Source organism: Paramisgurnus dabryanus, chromosome 6 (genome assembly GCF_030506205.2).
Source record: "Paramisgurnus dabryanus chromosome 6, PD_genome_1.1, whole genome shotgun sequence".
NCBI classification, from domain to species: domain Eukaryota; kingdom Metazoa; phylum Chordata; class Actinopteri; order Cypriniformes; family Cobitidae; genus Paramisgurnus; species Paramisgurnus dabryanus.
This window is the reverse complement of record NC_133342.1, coordinates 2374331-2393124: the sequence shown is the minus strand read 5'-3', so window position 1 is coordinate 2393124 and position 18794 is coordinate 2374331. Positions and strand designations below refer to the sequence as shown.

Sequence of the window (18794 nt, the reverse complement as noted above, 5' to 3'; positions counted from 1 at the left end):
TCTTCCCATTCTGACATTCAGTTTGGAGTTCAAGAGATTGTCTTGACCAGCACCACACCCCTAAATGCATTGAAGCAACTGCCATGTGATTGGATGATTAGATAATTGCATTGAGAAACGGAACAGGTGTTCCTAATAATCCTGTAGGGGAGTGTATTTTGTATATAGGATGAATTTCTTATTTTCAGCCTAAGAAATACAAGGTGTGGCATGGGAACTGGCTGAAATGCATGAGACTTGAGAGCCCTGTACTACGCTTAACATACTCAAAATTAACATAAGCAGAAACCGCTTGTATTATGCATAACTGGCAACCGAGCTGTCGAATTGGCAGAACCACAGAGACCAGATACGTAAACTTTGTTTCCTAAATATCTACAAATATAGTATTTTTCTTTAATTCAGTTGAAGTCTTGCATACAGCTCCTTTAAATAAATACCCAGGCAAATCACCAATATTTGTGACTTTTAAAATCTTACCTGGTATTTAGAGTATGTTCATCTTTCAAGCATCTTTCTCATGTTACTCTTGATAACAGGCAGCTGTATATAAAAATCCCTTCAAAATATATGGTCTCAAAAAATGATCTATTGTCTCTTATTTACCCCACATTTTTCTACACCCCGAAATGGAGGAATATACCATTAATTTCATCATAGAAATATAACTTCACACAAAATCTGAGAAAAGACTCAAAGAAAGAATTGTGCTGGCCAAACACTTAATGCCCTGGGTTTATTAAACATTTTGTCATATAAGTTTTTTAATTCATTCTTCCAGGTGGGACTGTAAAAAAAACACCTCAAAGATAGATGATGCCATTGGAACGGGCATTCAGATTGTGGTACATACAAAACAACTACGAATAGCCTTGTGAGGTACCATCCTCTTCACAGAAGAGAGCTCACGCTGGCCCCACAGGTACGGGTGCCACCATAAAGTCTTACAGGAAATACAACGTCCCTTTTTTGTTCATTTTCCTTATTTTCATATAAAGTGGAATGATGATGATAAAGAAACATACCATAGTCCTCTCTCCCTTATGAACTTCTGTTACACACATAACAGACACAGGGACATACAATCAGTCATCAAAACAGAGGTAATAAACAAAAGTTTCACAAACTCCAAAAGGACTCCAACAGGGATTTTAAACCCCCAAAATGACAAAGGGGCTTTCCGATAAAAAAAAAATTTAAATCATACAAAAGCAGCATTGATAAAAAAAAAAATAGTGCTTGAGTGGAGTGGGAGCAGCCACATGAGAGAGAGAGAGAGAAAAAGAGACAGAAAGAAACCCCTGCTGCTTTTTTCCAACTAGAGATGTTCACATAAAACAGCTTCAACTACACACACAGACACATACACACTGCACAGAAACCCAAGAGGTTACAGTGTATTGAAAAATAAGAAAACAAAACCTGTAAACACCTCACAATAAATAGATAAAACAGCAGGTTTTTCACCATGCATGTGACACATACATTCAGATACACAGTCACACAAACACCTTCTAACATTCACAATCTGACACACACCCACGCACGCACGCTACGAAAATCGCAGTTTTTTTCAGATTTTTTCCCAAGTGCAAAACATCACAAATGAACAATTTTTGTATTCAAGTAATGTTATATACAAGGGGTGTATTACAAATATGCATGTACATAGAATCATTTCCATATTTCATAATTTACAGACGTTGATATTAATAGTAACAAAAAAAATTGGAAACAGAGAGATGAGAATTGCAATTAAGTCCCAACGGCTGCCATGGAAACAGCGTCACTATGATGCATAGCACCTAAAGGAGATGCCTCGATTTGAGGGATGGTGTGTGATAGGTTGAGAGGCGGGGCTACGTAACCTCCATGGCCACTGTGTTGTCTGTCAAACTGTTTAGCGGAGGTTTCTCTTGATCGTGATTATCCCTGCAAGAAACAATTGATTATAAAACAACATAAAAGGTATGCTGGGTGATCCCATTAAATTCTGCAAAAGTAAGTGAATCTAATATATAATTGTCATACAGATACATTGTAAAAATCTCACCTGGGCCCCATGTCGAGGGTGGTTGACCCCGTGGTGACCTTTGGGATGGGTCTGTTGGCATTGGCAGCAAGCTTTAGCGCAGACGGCGGAACAGTGGGCTGACGCTGCAACGTCCGTACGCTCAAGGTGCCCGCTGTCGAGGGCACGCTTACTCTCACGGCCCCGCCCATCATCGCCTGGGCAGTGGCGGGGCCGGTCATGCCAACGTTGTGATTGGCTGAGGATGTTCCGTTGTTAGTGGTGGCAGCTGCGGGAGAGGGGGATGAGGTGGAGGTAGGGCCAGAAGACAGATGGATGGAGGACATTGCAGAACTCGAGTGATGTAAGCCCTTATAGATGCCTGCAAAATTGGTCATAGCATATGCATGAGTATAAAGAACAAAAAAACTTTGCCTTAACACACTTAAAACATGAAAACTATCAAATACAAGTCTAAACCACAAAACCAACCTGAGGCCGGGACGACTCCATTGACACCAGTACCCTCCTCTTTGCTCTTAAGCGCAAGCAGCTGGTCGGGAGTGACAAGCGCAGAGGCTGCCAACTGAGCGCTGGCAGCGTCGATCATCTTCGATACCAAACTCTAAAAGCAAAAAATTATTCCCATGTTATCACGTTTTTTACATATTTATATGTGAACGAGACAAACATTTGCATAAGATCAGAGGTTATGCTATATGCCTTAATCAGCCTGCCACCATGTTGATTTCAAAACAAGGCTGTGAGGGATGGACATCCAGAGAGTGCGCCTATTGTGTGTTGCATCCTGATACAATGCAATATACTAGTTTACTATGCCAGAAACATGGTTAAAGCAGGTTAAGATGTTACATCTGACGTATAACTCAAAAAAAGTTTAATTAGTTCTGAACTCTAAGGTAATAATGCATTATGGTAACTATAACATGTAATAGCGAACTCTTGATGTTTGTGCATAAGATTCACCTTTGTGTTGTGAGGGACAGCTGTACCGGCAGCCTGCTGCTGAAGTTGGACCTGCTCAAGCTGTTGTTTCTGCATCAGAGCGAGCTGCTCCTGGTGCTGCTGGTACTGCTCAGCAGTGAAAGCTACAGGACAGCAACAAAAATTAATAATTATGGCGAAAAAGTCAGTAACAACAGTAACTAGCTTTTATCAAAAGCAACTTGGGTTCGAACCCATGACTTTTGCTTTGCTGACCCAATGCTCTACTACTAAGCTATACATGAGCAACAACTCGCAACAGTTCCTTTATATTAATTTACTAAATTGCTTCATTTCTTTTGATTCTTTTTTAAACGCCCTGACAGCTTGTAAGGCTATTTACATGGTGAAAAAAAATCTAATTAGTGGTGTTTGACGAGACACTTACTCCACGAGACGAGACACAAGATTGGGTTCACGATAACGAGATTTTTACAATTTTAAGAAATCCTCAATAAGAAAATAAATGAAAGCGAAACTAAAAATCATAATATTTTGTAATGTTTAACTAATCTAAGACCGTACCTTAAAATTATTTTGCTAATTGATAATGAAGTAATTTTTGTGGGGGAATAGTCCCAAGTGAGCATAACCTTTAAAATTACATAATAATGACGAAGCAATAACAATTGTTTCAAATAAAGTTTTAAAACAAGTAAACATGTGCAATAAAATCCAGCATTATGTATAACAAATGCCTGCAGAGGGTGCTAGCGGACCTGCTTGTTACGTTCACTTAAAGGGGACAGAGAATGAAAAAACATTTTTACCTTGTCTTTGTTGAATAATGGTAGTCTACCCACATTCACGAACATACAAAAAGTGCTAGACATGCTAAACATCTCAGTCTCATAGAAATTCCTCCTTTAGAAATGTCAGCCAGAAAACAACCCAATCTGAAAAACTGATGCTTATGACATCACAGGCATCGCACTGCCCCTCCACTTTAAAATAATTGGCTAAATTTTTTGAGTGGCAGCAAAGTCAGCCAATTAGTAATGAGATTGCAAGTTAAGCCAGTAGGGGGAGCCAAATAGGTGCAAAACCACTTGTTTAAAATCCCCCACCCTAATAGAGCTATCTGAGAGAGGTTTTTAGGAAGCTTCTAAGGCATTACAGACCCAATCAAAAACATTTTTGTCTACATGTCACATCACAGAACAAGGATAAATACCCCGTTCAATCATTCTATGTCACCTTTAAGAGTGAGAAAATGCTTACTTTTGCCCACTGAAGCTAAGCAGGGCTGAGCCTGGTCAGTAATTGGATGGGAGACCACCTGGGAAAGCCAGGTTGCTGCTGGTAGAGGTGTTAGTGAGACCAGCAGGGGGTGCTCACCCTGTGGTCTGTGTGGGTCCTAACACCCCAGTATAGTGATGGGGACACTATACTATCAAAGAGCACCGTCTTTCGGATGAGACGTTAAAATGAGGTCCTGACTCTCTGTGGTCATTAAAAATCCCAGGATGTCATTCGTAAAAGAGTAGGGGTGTGCCCCGGCATCCTGGCCAAACTTGCCCATTGGCCTACTAATCATCCCTCATACTAATTGGCTATATCACTTGGTGTCCTCTCCACTAATAAGCTGATGTGTGGTGGGCGTTCTGGCGCAATATGGCTGCCGTCGCATCATCCAGGTGGATGCTGCAATTGGTGGTGGTTGAGGAGACTCCCCCATTCATATATAAAGCACTTTGAGGTCTGCAGAAAAGCTCTATATAAAATGTAACAAATTATTACTTTTAGCCAAATGTTTAACTCCAATGAAATCTTATTCTTAATATTTGTCCAATTCTTTACACTGGAAATGTAAACTCCGTGTGAGGGTTTAATCTGCTTAGACACTACACATCTGACACAGATCAACACAGACAATGCATCTCAGACAAACAATAAAAAGCACATAGTAAAAACAACTTTATGCTGATATTAGGACAGTGGCCGTTTGTCAAACAGTAAGCTGCAGCCACCAGAGGTCGCATATGCAGGCTACGTATGTCATCAAGCCTTGTTTACTTAAGTTAACCGAGCATTACATTCGCAAGCATATTACAAGATGATCAAAACACAGCTTGGTCAGACATTGTAAAATTTGGTAGCATGATTCATCAAGATGCATCAACAAGGGTGTAAATATTCACAAAAACAAGCAGCTACTCGTAAGACCAGTAGAGGATTCAAGGACTCACCAGGTGTGGGTGGTGGGGGAGGAGGTCGAATGGAGGAAGCGGATCCTCCCCGTCCCCGAAGCGTGCTGATTGGCCGGATGAGAAAGCCGCGGCGGGGTCTCCGTGCAGACCAGTGCTCCGGATTGTCGGGGTCGTCCGGCGGTGCCGCCCGAGGCTTAAAATGCCTCCAGCGACAGGCTTTAATGTTGAGAAGGAGTTGCGCGAGGTTGGGTGAAGATAAGGAGGCTGAAGAGGTATCAGTGCTGGTGTGTGAGGTATCCATGCTGTGCTGCTGAGTTGGAGACTGCGAAGGGAACACGGAGGAATCCGGGTCCAGCCCGTGATACACAGCATCCCAATCTGAGTGGGCCCGGTCCAATAAGACCCTACATGCAGACATCAGAGTTAAGTAAATACAACTGGTATATTATCGAAATATACAGAAAAAACATGCATTATTCTTAATGCATTAGAATTAGAGATGCACTGATATACCGGCATCTGTAAAATAAAAACCTCACCTGCCCCCTCTGCTTACTCGTCGTCGTGCCAACCCCAAGCATCGGCGTGGCACTGTGAGCGTGGTCAGAGAGTAGCGATATCGCACATCACCTAACCCGCCCTCAGCTGGATCAGACCAGGGCCAATCGCCTGCGGTTCCCGAACGGGCCTGATAGAGTGATTAAATAATTTACCAATAAAACCTAGACTTTCGCATTATACAGAATATTCCTAAGATGCCTCACAACTTACAGCGTGATATTGACAGCCTGTTCTCCTCCGAAACGCAAACACACCATCTGGGTCATTCTCCTCCTCAGCTTCTGAAGAACCGGAGAGCATCTGAGGACATGAGAGCGAGTGTTACCATAGGTAAAAGTTGGGGAAATGAGCAGGGTCTATATTTTTTATTATGCGTGTGTACCTGAGAAAAGGGTTCATCATCTGAGCTGGGAAAGTCATATTGATTGAGGTCTTTAGTGTTAAAGACAGACGGGCCCGAGTGGGCGGAGCCTGCCAATGGCAACGGCTTGGCCTTCTTTTCATACTTCCTTTTCTGCCGTACCACCTCTGGCTTATCAACCTATTTACAATGACGTCATACAAACAAATACAGATGGATGAAGACAATAAATAGATATCACATTACACACACAATTGTGTAGTTTTATGAATTGCAGGCAAACACTGTGGGAAGCGTATAAACTAGCATGTAGCTAGAAAAAAATATTTTCATGTAAGGAAGCCAACGGTCCCATGTATAGACCGGGATGTGCGTGTGTACCTTGCTCTTGTAGTCCCGGTCGTGCTCTGTGTGTCTGTACTGGCTGCTGTTTGTGATTGGGATGAGGGGGATGACAGGCTTCTCCAGAGCCCTCTGAGCCAGAACCTCCGCCATCACCTCGCCTCCGAAATCAGACATGTTGTTCCTAAAGACACAAAGACGCACATCAAAATCTCAAAGCAAACACTGCATCTGCGCTAAACAACCCATTTTACACCCATACAACCCATTTTACGTGTCCAGTCATCTGCAATTACTGAAAAAAGACTTAAATGTAAACTTGTAAAAATTTAAACTTGTGAAAAAAGATTAATGTAGAACAACTACGGTTTTACAATTTGAAAAAAAAAAAAAGGAACTCGACTGGAAAAGTAAGGAAACACACGACCGCACATTATTTTGTACCTCTTCTCCACTATCTCTAGTGTGAGATGCAGCATCTCTCTCTTGCTCTTTTCTCGTCTCTTGATCATCTCCAGGATGGTGACGGCTCGGCTCAAGTCCCTACGGAGCTTCAGCATCTTTTCATAAGAAGCTTCATCATTCTTACGGTTCTGCAGGAGAGATGACGCAAACTTGAAGACACATCTACAAAGCTTCGGCTTTACACAAATCTGCAGACACAACTTATGGAAGATGATCTTGCTCAGATTCTCACCTTCCGGGTCTGCATCTTCTCCGTTCTGCGTCTAAAGGCCACATAGGGGTCACCGGTGCTGGAGACGTCACGCCTCTCCTGTTTGACTACAGGGATTACAGAGCCGCTCTGACATCCTTTTCTCTTCCTGCTCCAGTACTCGTACACCTCCTGAATCAGTTCATCATCCTCCTTTAACAACAGTTTGGCTTCCTGCAGAGAAACCGGCTAAAAGAGAGAGAAGAAATGTTAAGCACAAACAGAAAAAAACAACATAAAATGGAAAGTTTTGGTTTCTCTAGCATCTCTAGTACCTGCTGTCCACTGCCTTTCTCCAGCCGGTCAATCATCTCCTCAAACTGAAGTGGCCCCACGTCCATTTTCTTTCTCAGCTTATTTACAAATGTGTCATCCTCAGAGTCCAGGTCAAAATCCGGCTGTTCTGTGTCCAGGCTGAATGCTATGGGAGGGAAATGGAAAGTCAAAAAACTGCCAAGGCATCCCTCGACCTCACCACAGCACTCAAATTAAATGACAATAAGTCTAACAAACATCAAATAGCCTGGGTGAAAAGCAATCAACTCACGCTGTAAGTGAATGAGCTGTTTGGGCATTTTGAAGTCCCCTGGGTATAGCGAGTCATAGTAGGCGATGTTGCTCTCGGCCTCTGGGACAGGAATCACCATGTTTTCCCTTTTCTCCCCAAACACCTGCTGAGCAGATATTGCCCGCTGGAGATGGTGCTCCTGCATGGAGAATAAATAATTAGCCTTCAGGTACAAAGTTAGATGCATATGCAGGTCATTTGCATATTTGTTTATAGGTTTGGCTGGGTGGTGCTGTCATGTAAACAAATTCTAACATTAGCCATCATAAATTTAAAACTGTGTAGTTTCACATCCTCCCTTTACAACGGCACATCTGAGCTGAATTTCAATGCATAACAGAACCTGATCTGCTTCACCATTGACTGAACTATAGGAATCCACATGAAAGCACGTAAATATAAACATACATTCATGAGAACGTAATACACCACAAAACTTAAGAGCTGTAAGACTCGCTGTTTATTTAAAGATGCCGCAGAATGACAAACCATATTTACCAAAGCATAAATGAATAATAAGAGCTCTGTACACGGTAATGACATATCATAAGCCTTAAACTAGTGATGCACCGATGTATCGACCGCCAATATTTATCGGCCAATTTTTGATGAATTTGAAAGCATTGGCATATCGGCAATAGTACGAGAAAGGCCGATACCGTTACCATATGTTTATTAATTAACTGCATAAAAAATCCATTATATGTAAAAAAAAAAAAAAGTTAATGTTGTTAATAAAATAAATGCTGAATAGCATAAACCACCTTTTAAGGTTGTCATCCTGTCTTATTATATTAGTTTTAGCTTAATTTGTGCCTCTCTTATTATGTTGGTCAGTTAAATGGTAATTAGATCCAATCCATGTTCAGTAAAAATAATTTGATGCAGAAATAAACTAGCTTATAGACCAGCTTGTATAGTATTGTATACAAGTGCTTAATATCGGTATCGGCCAGAAGTTGTCTGTTTAAATCGGCATCGGCCCAAAAAATCCTATCGGTGCATCCCTACCTTAAACACAATTGTTTCCTCCTCATATTCCTTGTTCATGCAAAAGGCCGCCGGAAAACAGGCCAATCTTAACATAACACCAACTAAAACGTTACAGTCGAGATGGACGCCCCAACATTAAATTACTACAATGTTGCTACAATGCTAAAAACAAAGTTGTGACTAGCGCTATATGCTAGTTAACGCTATATGCTTTTAGGGTTCAGGCTGAAGTTCTACTATTGATGTTATGGTTACGTTTTGCATGTCCATATTGAAACCCCTCACAAACTTACTACTCAGAAACGTCCATTAACTCTTTCCCCGCCTGCATTTTTTTTTTAAAGTTGCAAGCCAGCGCCAGCATTGATGGTTTTCACAAAAGTTTAATCCCTTCCAAAAAAACAATCTTTTTTAAATGTAAACATACAATATATCAATTTTAAAAAAGCTTCATCCTACATTTATTTGTTCTCTTTTTATCACCTCTTGAATATAGGTAGGTTTCTTCAAAAATAATAAATTTTAAGCAAAAAGCTGAGATAATTGAATTTTTCTGCAGGAATTTTTAAGAGAGATCAGATTCTAAGCAATCCTTAAAATGTATGGAGTTTGAACCGTTTGCCCTAAGGTAATACTTCTGGGTTTTATAAGTTGGCTAAGATTGTCACCTGGCAGATAATAGCAGAAACACGGATTGCCGGAAAACTCGTCAATGTCAGGGAAGGGTTTTCTCTTTATTGACGAGTTAAAGGGACACTCCACTTTTTTTGAAAAGATGCTCATTTTCCAGCTCCCCTAGAGTTAAACATTTGATTTTGAATCCATTGAGCTGGTCTGGCACTACCACTTTTAGCATAGCTTAGCACAATCCACTGAATTTGATTAGACCATCAGCATCCCACAAAAAAATATCCAAAGAGTTTGGATATTTTTCCTATTTAAAACGTGACCCTTCTGTAGTTACATTGTGTACTAAGACCAACAGAAAATTAAAAGTTGCGATTTTCTCTCATTCTGGCGTAATAATCAAGGACTTGTAACATGGCTGCAGGAGGCGCAACGATATTACGCACTGCCCGTCAATAGTCCCCTGCCATTGAAAGTTATTAAGGGGACTATTTTCGGCTGCTGCGTAATATCATTGCATGATGCTAATGGTCCAATCAGATTCAATGGATTTTGCAAAGCTATGCTAAAAGTGGACGCGTCAGACCCAGAGGATCAGCTGAATGGATTCCAAAACGGTAAAAATCAAATATTTAACTCCAAGGGAGCTGGAAAATGAGCATTTTTTCAAAAAAAAAAAAAAAAAAAAAAAAAAAAAAGGAGTGCCCCTTTAACAATCTCCAAACAACTGATAATTATGTACATTTGTCTGATACAGACTCAAACAAACATAAGATATGTTTACACACATACACGGAGCTACAAATCAGAACTGCTCTGTGAATCAGCCAATCAGAGCAGAGCTCAACATTATTATTCATGACCCTTTCAAATAAGGTAATAATAGACCATTTAATTCTAAAGACAAATACCAGGGTTGTATATGTAAATATAAAACAGTCTCTAAATAATTTTGCACTTAATAAAGATGCATGTATTCCATGTAGATACCAGAAAGCAATTTAACATTATTTCAATGCATTTCTGGCACCTTTAAATAATAATGAAGCACTTTTGCTTATGTATATAGGTTTTTTTTTAAACCAACCTTTTAGTTGTGTCAAATGGAGGGACATTTGCAAGTAGGGTTGAGTGTGGCAAAACCATGCTAATGTTATTTAATCTTACTACAAATTGTAAATGAACCAAAGAAGCATACCACTTAAAACAAACTAATGCTTCAATTCAAACAAGTGTAGCTAGCAAACCCACCGACAACGCTAGATCTATCAGACACAAACATTTAGCGTGACGGCTCCAAACCACAATCCAAAAACTGACCTCTCACTCAACCTCATTTTCCTCTTTCACTAGCAAATCTTCACTGAGCGCTCAATGCAATGATATGCTTGTGTGACTTGCATGCTGACAAGGATGCATTTATAACCAATACTACATTTTTAATAGAGTTCACGTATAAAAACATTTGCAATCCCTCCATGCATATCAACATTATACATCCTGTGCCCAGGCCCCATGCCCTGCACTACAATTGCATACAAATAGTCATAACACTTTCTCTATTTAACACCTGTTTTCACACAGCAGCACAGCTAACGCTAAAGCTACTTTGTTTTTATTGTCAAACCCGGCCTTTTAATGAACCGTATTTATGCATTAAAAATGTGTTTATTGCCCCCAGACAAATTTGCATACATTACTACACCATTAGATAAGTCTAGTGATCTCCATAAGTATTTATAAAACAAATACAGAATGGAACACCATGTACTCAAAGGCACAGTTTAGCCATTTAATTTGCTGCACAATCTTAAATGAAAACAATATTGTAGTATATGCAGAATATTACAAAAAAATAATAATTACTACATTTATTAATACACATTATGTAGTATTAAAGATAACTTTTAGTCTACATATTGTAGCATACTTGAAAATCTACAACTGTAGTATTCAAAAAATAACTTCAATTTAGTGCAGCAAACACTAAAATATACTACAGTATTTTCCATTGAGATAATTATTAAACTGAAGCTACTAAGTGATTTAACTCCCTGTGATAAAACAAGGCCTCATGTGCACCTCTGCTCTCCCCCAAAGCACACACCCAAGCAGAACAGTGGGACCATATAGGGTTCCTCTGTCAAAAAGCGATGCATTCACATAGTATATTTACGGTTATTCTCATTAATAACATACATGCCATTAAAAATGCGTTTGCCCAACATGACAACTACTACGCTAATGAATAACTTGTTCAATGATGTATTTTTGCACTGTGAACCATTCAGCCATGACAGAATACTGCACCAGTATGGTATGCTGGAGGCCTATAATGGTTTTGATGGGTGTTAATTGGTGATTGCAATGCGGGAGAGCAGAGACAGGCGCCCCCTGTGTATCTCTGCCGGGTACTGCAACTACGCGCAGCCGTCAGAAAAAGCAACAAAATGGCGGTTCTGCCACAGGTCACGTGACTCCTTTGTACTCAGTAAACCGTCTTTCGGTAAAAATACTGCATGAAAATCTCCACAGAAATTACATACGTAGAGTAAAAATCCTATCGTTCATGTACATATCGCTAAACAACAACTTACTCGACAGATAGCGACACATTTGAGGCGTTTCTGTATGACAAACGGCGGCCATTTTGTGTACACTGGCGCAGAGAAACAAGGGACGCGCCTCTTGCAATAAAACAGATTTATTTTCAATATACATTGCTCTGAGCATTAAAACGTACCGATTCCTCCTCTTTCTCCATCCCCGTGGGCATCTGTGGCACTGCCCGGTTAATAGACGCATATTCGTGCAGGTCGGGCAGGTCCTCGCAGCGGAAGACGGGTAGAGGCTTGGAAGCGTCCAGCGCCCGCGCCCGAAACGACAGTTTACTCATTTTATTCTTTATAATTTCAAATGCAGCATATACCTATCCAATCCCCTAATGTTCCCTACTAGTCCGATTAAAGTTCTCATGGATGATGCCGGTTCGGTGTCCAGCAGGGCACGGGTCGGTCGGTAGAGGTGGCGGGTCGAGCGGAGGCGCCAGGCCGGGTATCGGTCGCTCTCTCTCGGTGTATGCTTCCAGCGCGCTCCGGTCCCTGATTCCAGGCTCAGTGCGCCATGGCCAACATGGCGGACATTAAAAACACTCTTTAACGTTTTGCTAGTGCTCGGCGGCCCAACCCCCCGATCCCAGATCAGCCATTCCCACATGGGCTTACGACGCATGCGCTCGTAGCGTGCGGAGAGAGAGGGGGAGGGTGTAAAAGTCACGCCCAATCTTTTTGCACAGCGCGCTTTACTTCAAAAACTTCTAAAATGTTTATGTACACGCACCGGGGCAAAATCTAGCAAGCAATGCATTTATGTAAAAAAAAAATGATTTTTTAAAGTTTAATTTCTTAACGGCCGGTTTCCTAGTCTAGCCACTGCTAAAAATTGCTCTTGAATATTAATGTCATAATTATATATAATAGGAGTACTGGCAGCTCTGTGCAGTATTAGTATGGTTTATTTCAGCTTCCATATAAATGACAAAATTCGCCTCCAAAATTACAATTGATAAACAAAAATGCTTAATGCAGTACCAACGGAAGCATATTGACAAGTTTATAAAAGTAGAAATGTGAATTCATTTTTGCAAAAAAACATGCTGTTTTTATGTGTGTCTCTTTAAATGCAAGAAATCTTCCGGTCCCCTCCTCGTATGCAGAGCAGTGGGTAAAGCGCGTACACGTGCTTTGGACTACATCAAAACATGTGTCTCTGGCAAAAAGTTAAACTATGCGCTCATAAGGCAGAGTTTATGAGCGGTTATGGTTGGGGCGTAATCAATGTTACATCCCATTGATAGGGGATCCCCAACAGCCTATTTTGTTTGACTGCTGCCATTCAACAAATTTTTTTTGAAGTTGCCAGCAGCGCCAGCATTTCTCATGATTTTCACAAAAGATTAATGCCTTCCAAAAAATTTTCTTTTTAAAATATATAAACATGCAATATGAAATGATAGAACAGACCCTCTGCTTTAAAACAAAACACGTTTCATCCTACCCTCATTAGTTTTTTTATCACCTCCATATGGGTAGTTTTCTTCAAAAACACCAAATTTTGAGTAAAACCTGAGATAATTCCATTTTCGTGAAGGACTTTTGATAGAGATCAGATTCAGAATGATCCTCCAAACATACACGGACATACACCACAGTAAAAGAAATGGACACAGCAACCCCATTGGATTCAACGGAGACAAGTAATCAATTAGAAGCACGCACTTCCTTGATGACGTAGATGTCATGTGAGCAACCTGTCTGACAATTGTAAGTCTCCTAATAGTCGTGCCAAGAGAAATCTGAATAACCCTCCAAATCTTGCAGAGACGGTGAGCGTGAACAGGAGCAAATTTTGGTAAGTATTCTGATTAATAATCTCCCTTGACTTTATGCCTCCACGTCCACCCGATTGCCTCATACACAGTAAAAGATTGCCTACGAGCTTTTCCTCCTGTCCATACGGTAATTTCTCTACTGTGCGACAGAGAGTTGCAGGTTATGACGCAATTGTTAGCCTATTTTTACAAAAACTGCTTCTACTGGGCCATGACGTAAGATACATGGTAATGGAGCCTTTCATACATTTTCGTGTTTCTTTAGAAATAATTAATGGACAAATGGAGTCTTAAAACAGCTCAGATATAAAGTTATTTGCTGTCAAAGTGACGCCAAAATGAATGGAAGTCAATGGAATGCTAACGGCAGGTGCAGGTCCGCTAATCAATAGCTCCACGGAGCCCAGGGAAGCTTCATTAAAATATGAAACCCTGCCCACCTGCATACACCTGTTTGCCCTAGGGCGACACTTCCGGGTTTTAAAAGTTGCGGAAGAGGTATCCACCTGGTGGATAATAGCTGTATTGCGGAAAGCCGTAAATACTCGTCATTGGCAGGCGTTTTCCCTTATAGCGGGGAAAAGAGTTAAAAGAGATTATACAAAGAAGAATAGATGGATTTGTATAATAACAGGATGTTTCTGCACAAACACTGCTAGAAACACATTTATAAGTGCATTTTGTAGGTTAGCGGGGCTTTAAGTGATAAAATTATTGACTACAGGGGGACTCTTGTAGATTGACTATTGAAAAAAATACAATTATTGTAATGTTAGTTCCTAAAACAAATGTAGCACTACAATAATAATATTTGGCCTCAAAGCAACATGACAACACCCATTATTTTTTAAGACTTCAAAAATAAATCCAGTTTCGACTGAATGCCACAGCGACTATACAAGTAGTTGTAATTTTGCATTTAAGCTTACATATTGTCATTTCAGAGCTTCTTAACTGAGGCGCAACAGCATAATTCCATATCCAATTAGTTAATTACCAGAACTAACTATACTATAAGTAAATGACAGACTCAAAACCACCTGACTTTATCATTGGTAAAGGTATATGAAGGAGACAAAGCATCATGAATCAAAGCAATGAGTGAATCCTCATTTCTGGTAAAAACAGGTCAGAAGGATGTCAAATTGATGATGATTTCTCTCTAGCTTTATCGTATGATCATTCTGCAAAATCCCCACAGGAATCAAAGAGTCAACTGTCTTACTGTGGAAATGAGACGCCCACAAGATCACATTTCACTGCAAGAACATTTATCATTCCTCTTCTGCTTGTTAAAGCAACTGTACCTGTGAAACAATCTGCAAGTACCACAACAGTACCAAAATGTAACCAAATGTGCTCACCTAGATACTATCCAATGGATAATCTGTTCATTTCAATGAGTACAGATTTAACAGAGATGTGTGAAATTCACCAAAAAGAGATCATTCAGTTTTTTGCTGATATCATCGACCAACCCAATCACACACAGTTTGTGCTAGTGCGTTCTGTGTGTGGCAGCAGATGTCTTACCTTCGCTCTCCGGAGACACACAGTGCCAACTGGGGACACTCCAGCCCTCCAGATGGGTAACAATTCATCCGGCATTGTTCACCTTTCTTTGGTCCACTGTCACACACACACACACATACATACACAAACATTAACATTGACCATTAATTCCTGACCTCAACTATCATAGGTTAAGGATGTCACCATATTTTCAAGCATCACCTCTTCACCCATACAATGGAAACAGACGTATGATATAAGAATAAACACACGCACCTCTCCCGTGCCAACAAGGATAAATCAATGCATTGAATGCATTGCCGCCTGTTGTCTTGTAATGCCTTTGCCACGTTTAAAAAAGCAGCAATAGCGCCACCATGTTCAACCAATGAACAATAACGCATTTTTAGTAGCTTCACAAGCGCGGGAATAAAAGTGTTGGTGAAAACCCAATCGTCCGTTCACAAATATTTAACTCCAATTCGTATTCTACGAAATGAACAACCGGGGCTTTAAACTCATCGTGCGAACCTCGCGAATCGAAAGGGGTTATGAAAGTCAATCCCCAGCTGTTTCCTTTTAGGCTAACAAAGCGAAAATAATATTTGATGAGACAAAACCATAATCGTGGCATCATTTGAACTACACGTAGCCTTATATTCACATAAACGCAGTTAACGTGGGGAGATGATGCGGCCATCCGCAGTCAAAGCCTTTCTGCAGATATGAAACCTGCGCGAAAAGTGCACCTTCGGCTTTCTTTTAACCCCTAATTATCTTCAATAATTCGATATTTGATCAAAGTGGCGTTTTTTCAATCCAGACCCCATTTCTAAAGCAATTTAGAGTTATTTTCAAGGCTGACATAACGACGGTAGGAATATGCTGACGCTCGCCTGCCAAGTTCACTGTTGGACTCGGCTCATTCAGCGACTCGTTTTTAAACAAATGACATGAATCGATCAATCCACATTTAAACACTTAACATACACTTACCAGCTACATGGCCACTAATCTCCAGGGGTCTGTCCCGATTTTGCCACATTTTTATGTTTCGCCCGTAAACAGACGGCGCAACTGTGTAACGCATCAATGTGGTGTTTGGCAAATAAAAGACGTCGTTAGACACGCTGTCTCTCTCCTTTTCCTCCACTTCCGATCGACAAGGCGATTTGAGCAAAGTATCCATGAGGTTAGAATGAAGACAACACGCCCCGCTAACGGATCCGGTAGGGAAATGAAAGAGTTATTTGCGGCAGATTAAAGATCTAAGGCTAAGCAAACCCCGGGGAGAGTCCGAGACTGCCACAGGGTTAATAACTTTGCGATGGCAGCGAGACGCCGCCTGATTGGTCAGTGAGCGTCACCAATCACCTGTGGGAAGCTTCGGGCATATGATCTGTGGCAGCATAAAGAGAAGCCGTGGCAGAAATAATGGCTGTGTGAAAATAAATTTTACATAGACCAAGGAACAATAGCAGACAAAGATTGCATTTAGAAAACACAATAGATGCTTCATTGGCTTGGAAATATTTTTAAAGACTGACAGGCTGGATCTAAGAGATTGTGGGATTCCATAGGCAGTCATTAGAAATAAAAAATGGGTCATATTTAAAGTACATATTTATAATTAAATTACATAGCTATCTATAATTGGGTGCCAAATGCTTCTATTAACAAAGAAAATGTGAAAAAGAACAACCCAGTAGCCTAACTTTTTGATAAATCATTCTCTGCAAGCATGTGAAAATAGGTCATTGAAATTTGGCTCCCCTTGTGATGTCAGAAGAAACCCCTTGTGATGATTACAGTAACCATGTTTTTTGTAGCAATATCATGGTTATTATAAAACCGCCCCTTAATCTGCAACATTTAACCACAGCAGTGCCATTTAGTGCAGAGATTAACTCATTTGCATTTAAAAGAACACACCCAAACCAGTATATTTGTGCTCACACCAACAAAGTGGCAATTTGAACATGCTTTTATTAATTATCTGGTATTTCGAGATAGAACTTTACATACGTACACCAAAGATTTATGTGTCTTGTGAAATTGTGGTGATTTGGTTGGTCAATGTTTGATGTTCAAAGTTAAATCTTGGTCCTGAAGCCAAAGCAGCTGTGACTGCCATATGTTCTGCATCAATTCCCTTCGTATTTGGGGTTCACCATGGTCACAGCACCCTTGTGGATTTTCTAGAACACTTAAAAGTATGATTTGAGAAATAAAATGGAGAAAGTAGAAATGAGATTGATTCCTGCGACCACACCTGCTACAATGGGAACAATGTCTGGACAAGAGAGGCATACACTGTATACAAAATGCTGCAGTTATGCAACTGTTTGCCAGTAACTTACTGTAGATTTAAATTTTTGTTATGATTGCCTGATATGACTGATTACCATTTGCAAAACCATGGTTTTATTACAGTAACCATTTTTTCCCGTATTTTTTGTAGCAATACCATAGTTATATTGCGAGTAAATAACATAAATTTAAATCTACAGTAAGTTACTGGCAGACAGCTGTAATTCTGTAATTTCTACAGAAATTTTTGACAGTGTAGCCGCAAAACTTTATAGGATGGAACCTTACTAGTTATCAGAAACTATGAAACTATGAAGTTTAATTAAAGGGACAATAAGTAGGATTTACCCCATCTAGTGGTAAAATTGTATTTTGCATTCAAACGAATAGTGCTCTCTAGCGCCTCGCCTTCTCAAATGCGTGTTGCAACTACGGTAGCCGTTATGTAATCACTGATCTCCTTGTCCGTTGCAGCTGGTTCACGTGTTATGAATGAAAACGCGTTGTGGAAACGCGTTGGTAGGCTAGTGCTTTTTGTCCCTCTCTGCCATTATAGTTTATCAATACGGCGGAACGACATGAAAGCCTCTTTGGACTTACCCGTTCAATGTAAGTAAAGAGAAGAAATTCTAAACTTACAAAGAAAAGTCAGATCACTGGGAGAGGTCATTTGACACCAACGAGGACATATTTATGAATAAAGACATTGATTTTGATTAATAAAACACTTAAAACACCCTACTTACTGTCCCTTTAAGGCCCTGTTTACAGAAGGCTCAAGGGTGAAAACTTAAGCGTTTTGGGGCTTAAAAATGCAAAAAGTGAAACTATCCTCCAGACCGGAAATCTTTAAAACTTTCTACCATCACATTTCCTTCTAAAGGGTAAAAACGCAAAAGTCTGCTCACGGTGGCTCTCGTTGCGTACGTGTTTCAGGCATGCACCAGTTCAGGAAAATAACAACAAACATAATTTCATATGTCGGACCTTCAAGTCCATATGTTTGTATATTTTGACTGGCAGGACTCCCAGTCCATGCCCTGATGTGCCTTTGTGGCATCATAATTTAAGGTTGTTTGGAGCAATAACTCCACCTCCTCGTCTGTCCAGACAAAATAGTCAGCTTTTGCTGTTCGCTTCGCCATGTTGTGTTTCGCGATACGAAAGGTTGTACGCATGCGCGCAGACTTGGTGTTGTTGTGTGTCAGTGCTTCACATTGCCACCTAGCTGCCTGGAGTGCATACTACA

At 40.4% G+C, this 18794-nt stretch overlaps 1 protein-coding gene across 2 annotated transcripts; it reads right to left on the bottom strand.

The window, feature by feature from the left end:
• Positions 1–700: 700 nt before the first annotated feature.
• epc1b (enhancer of polycomb homolog 1 (Drosophila) b) lies at positions 701–16541 on the bottom strand. Of its 2 annotated transcripts, XM_065262170.2 has the most exons (15): positions 16232–16541; positions 15257–15352; positions 7693–7852; positions 7421–7566; positions 7128–7334; positions 6875–7023; positions 6470–6614; positions 6110–6268; positions 5938–6027; positions 5706–5854; positions 5206–5570; positions 2999–3120; positions 2504–2636; positions 2054–2393; positions 701–1932 (listed from the first exon to the last, which is right to left on the bottom strand). In XM_065262170.2, exons 2-15 carry the CDS (start codon positions 15329–15331, stop codon positions 1860–1862), a joined length of 2313 nt encoding a protein of 770 aa, XP_065118242.1. In that variant the 5' UTR covers positions 15332–15352; positions 16232–16541; the 3' UTR covers positions 701–1859. The 2 variants fall into 2 exon arrangements, with proteins under 2 accessions (XP_065118242.1, XP_065118241.1); XM_065262169.1 differs by lacking the exons at positions 15257–15352; positions 16232–16541 and adding an exon at positions 12077–12561.
• Positions 16542–18794: the final 2253 nt, after the last annotated feature.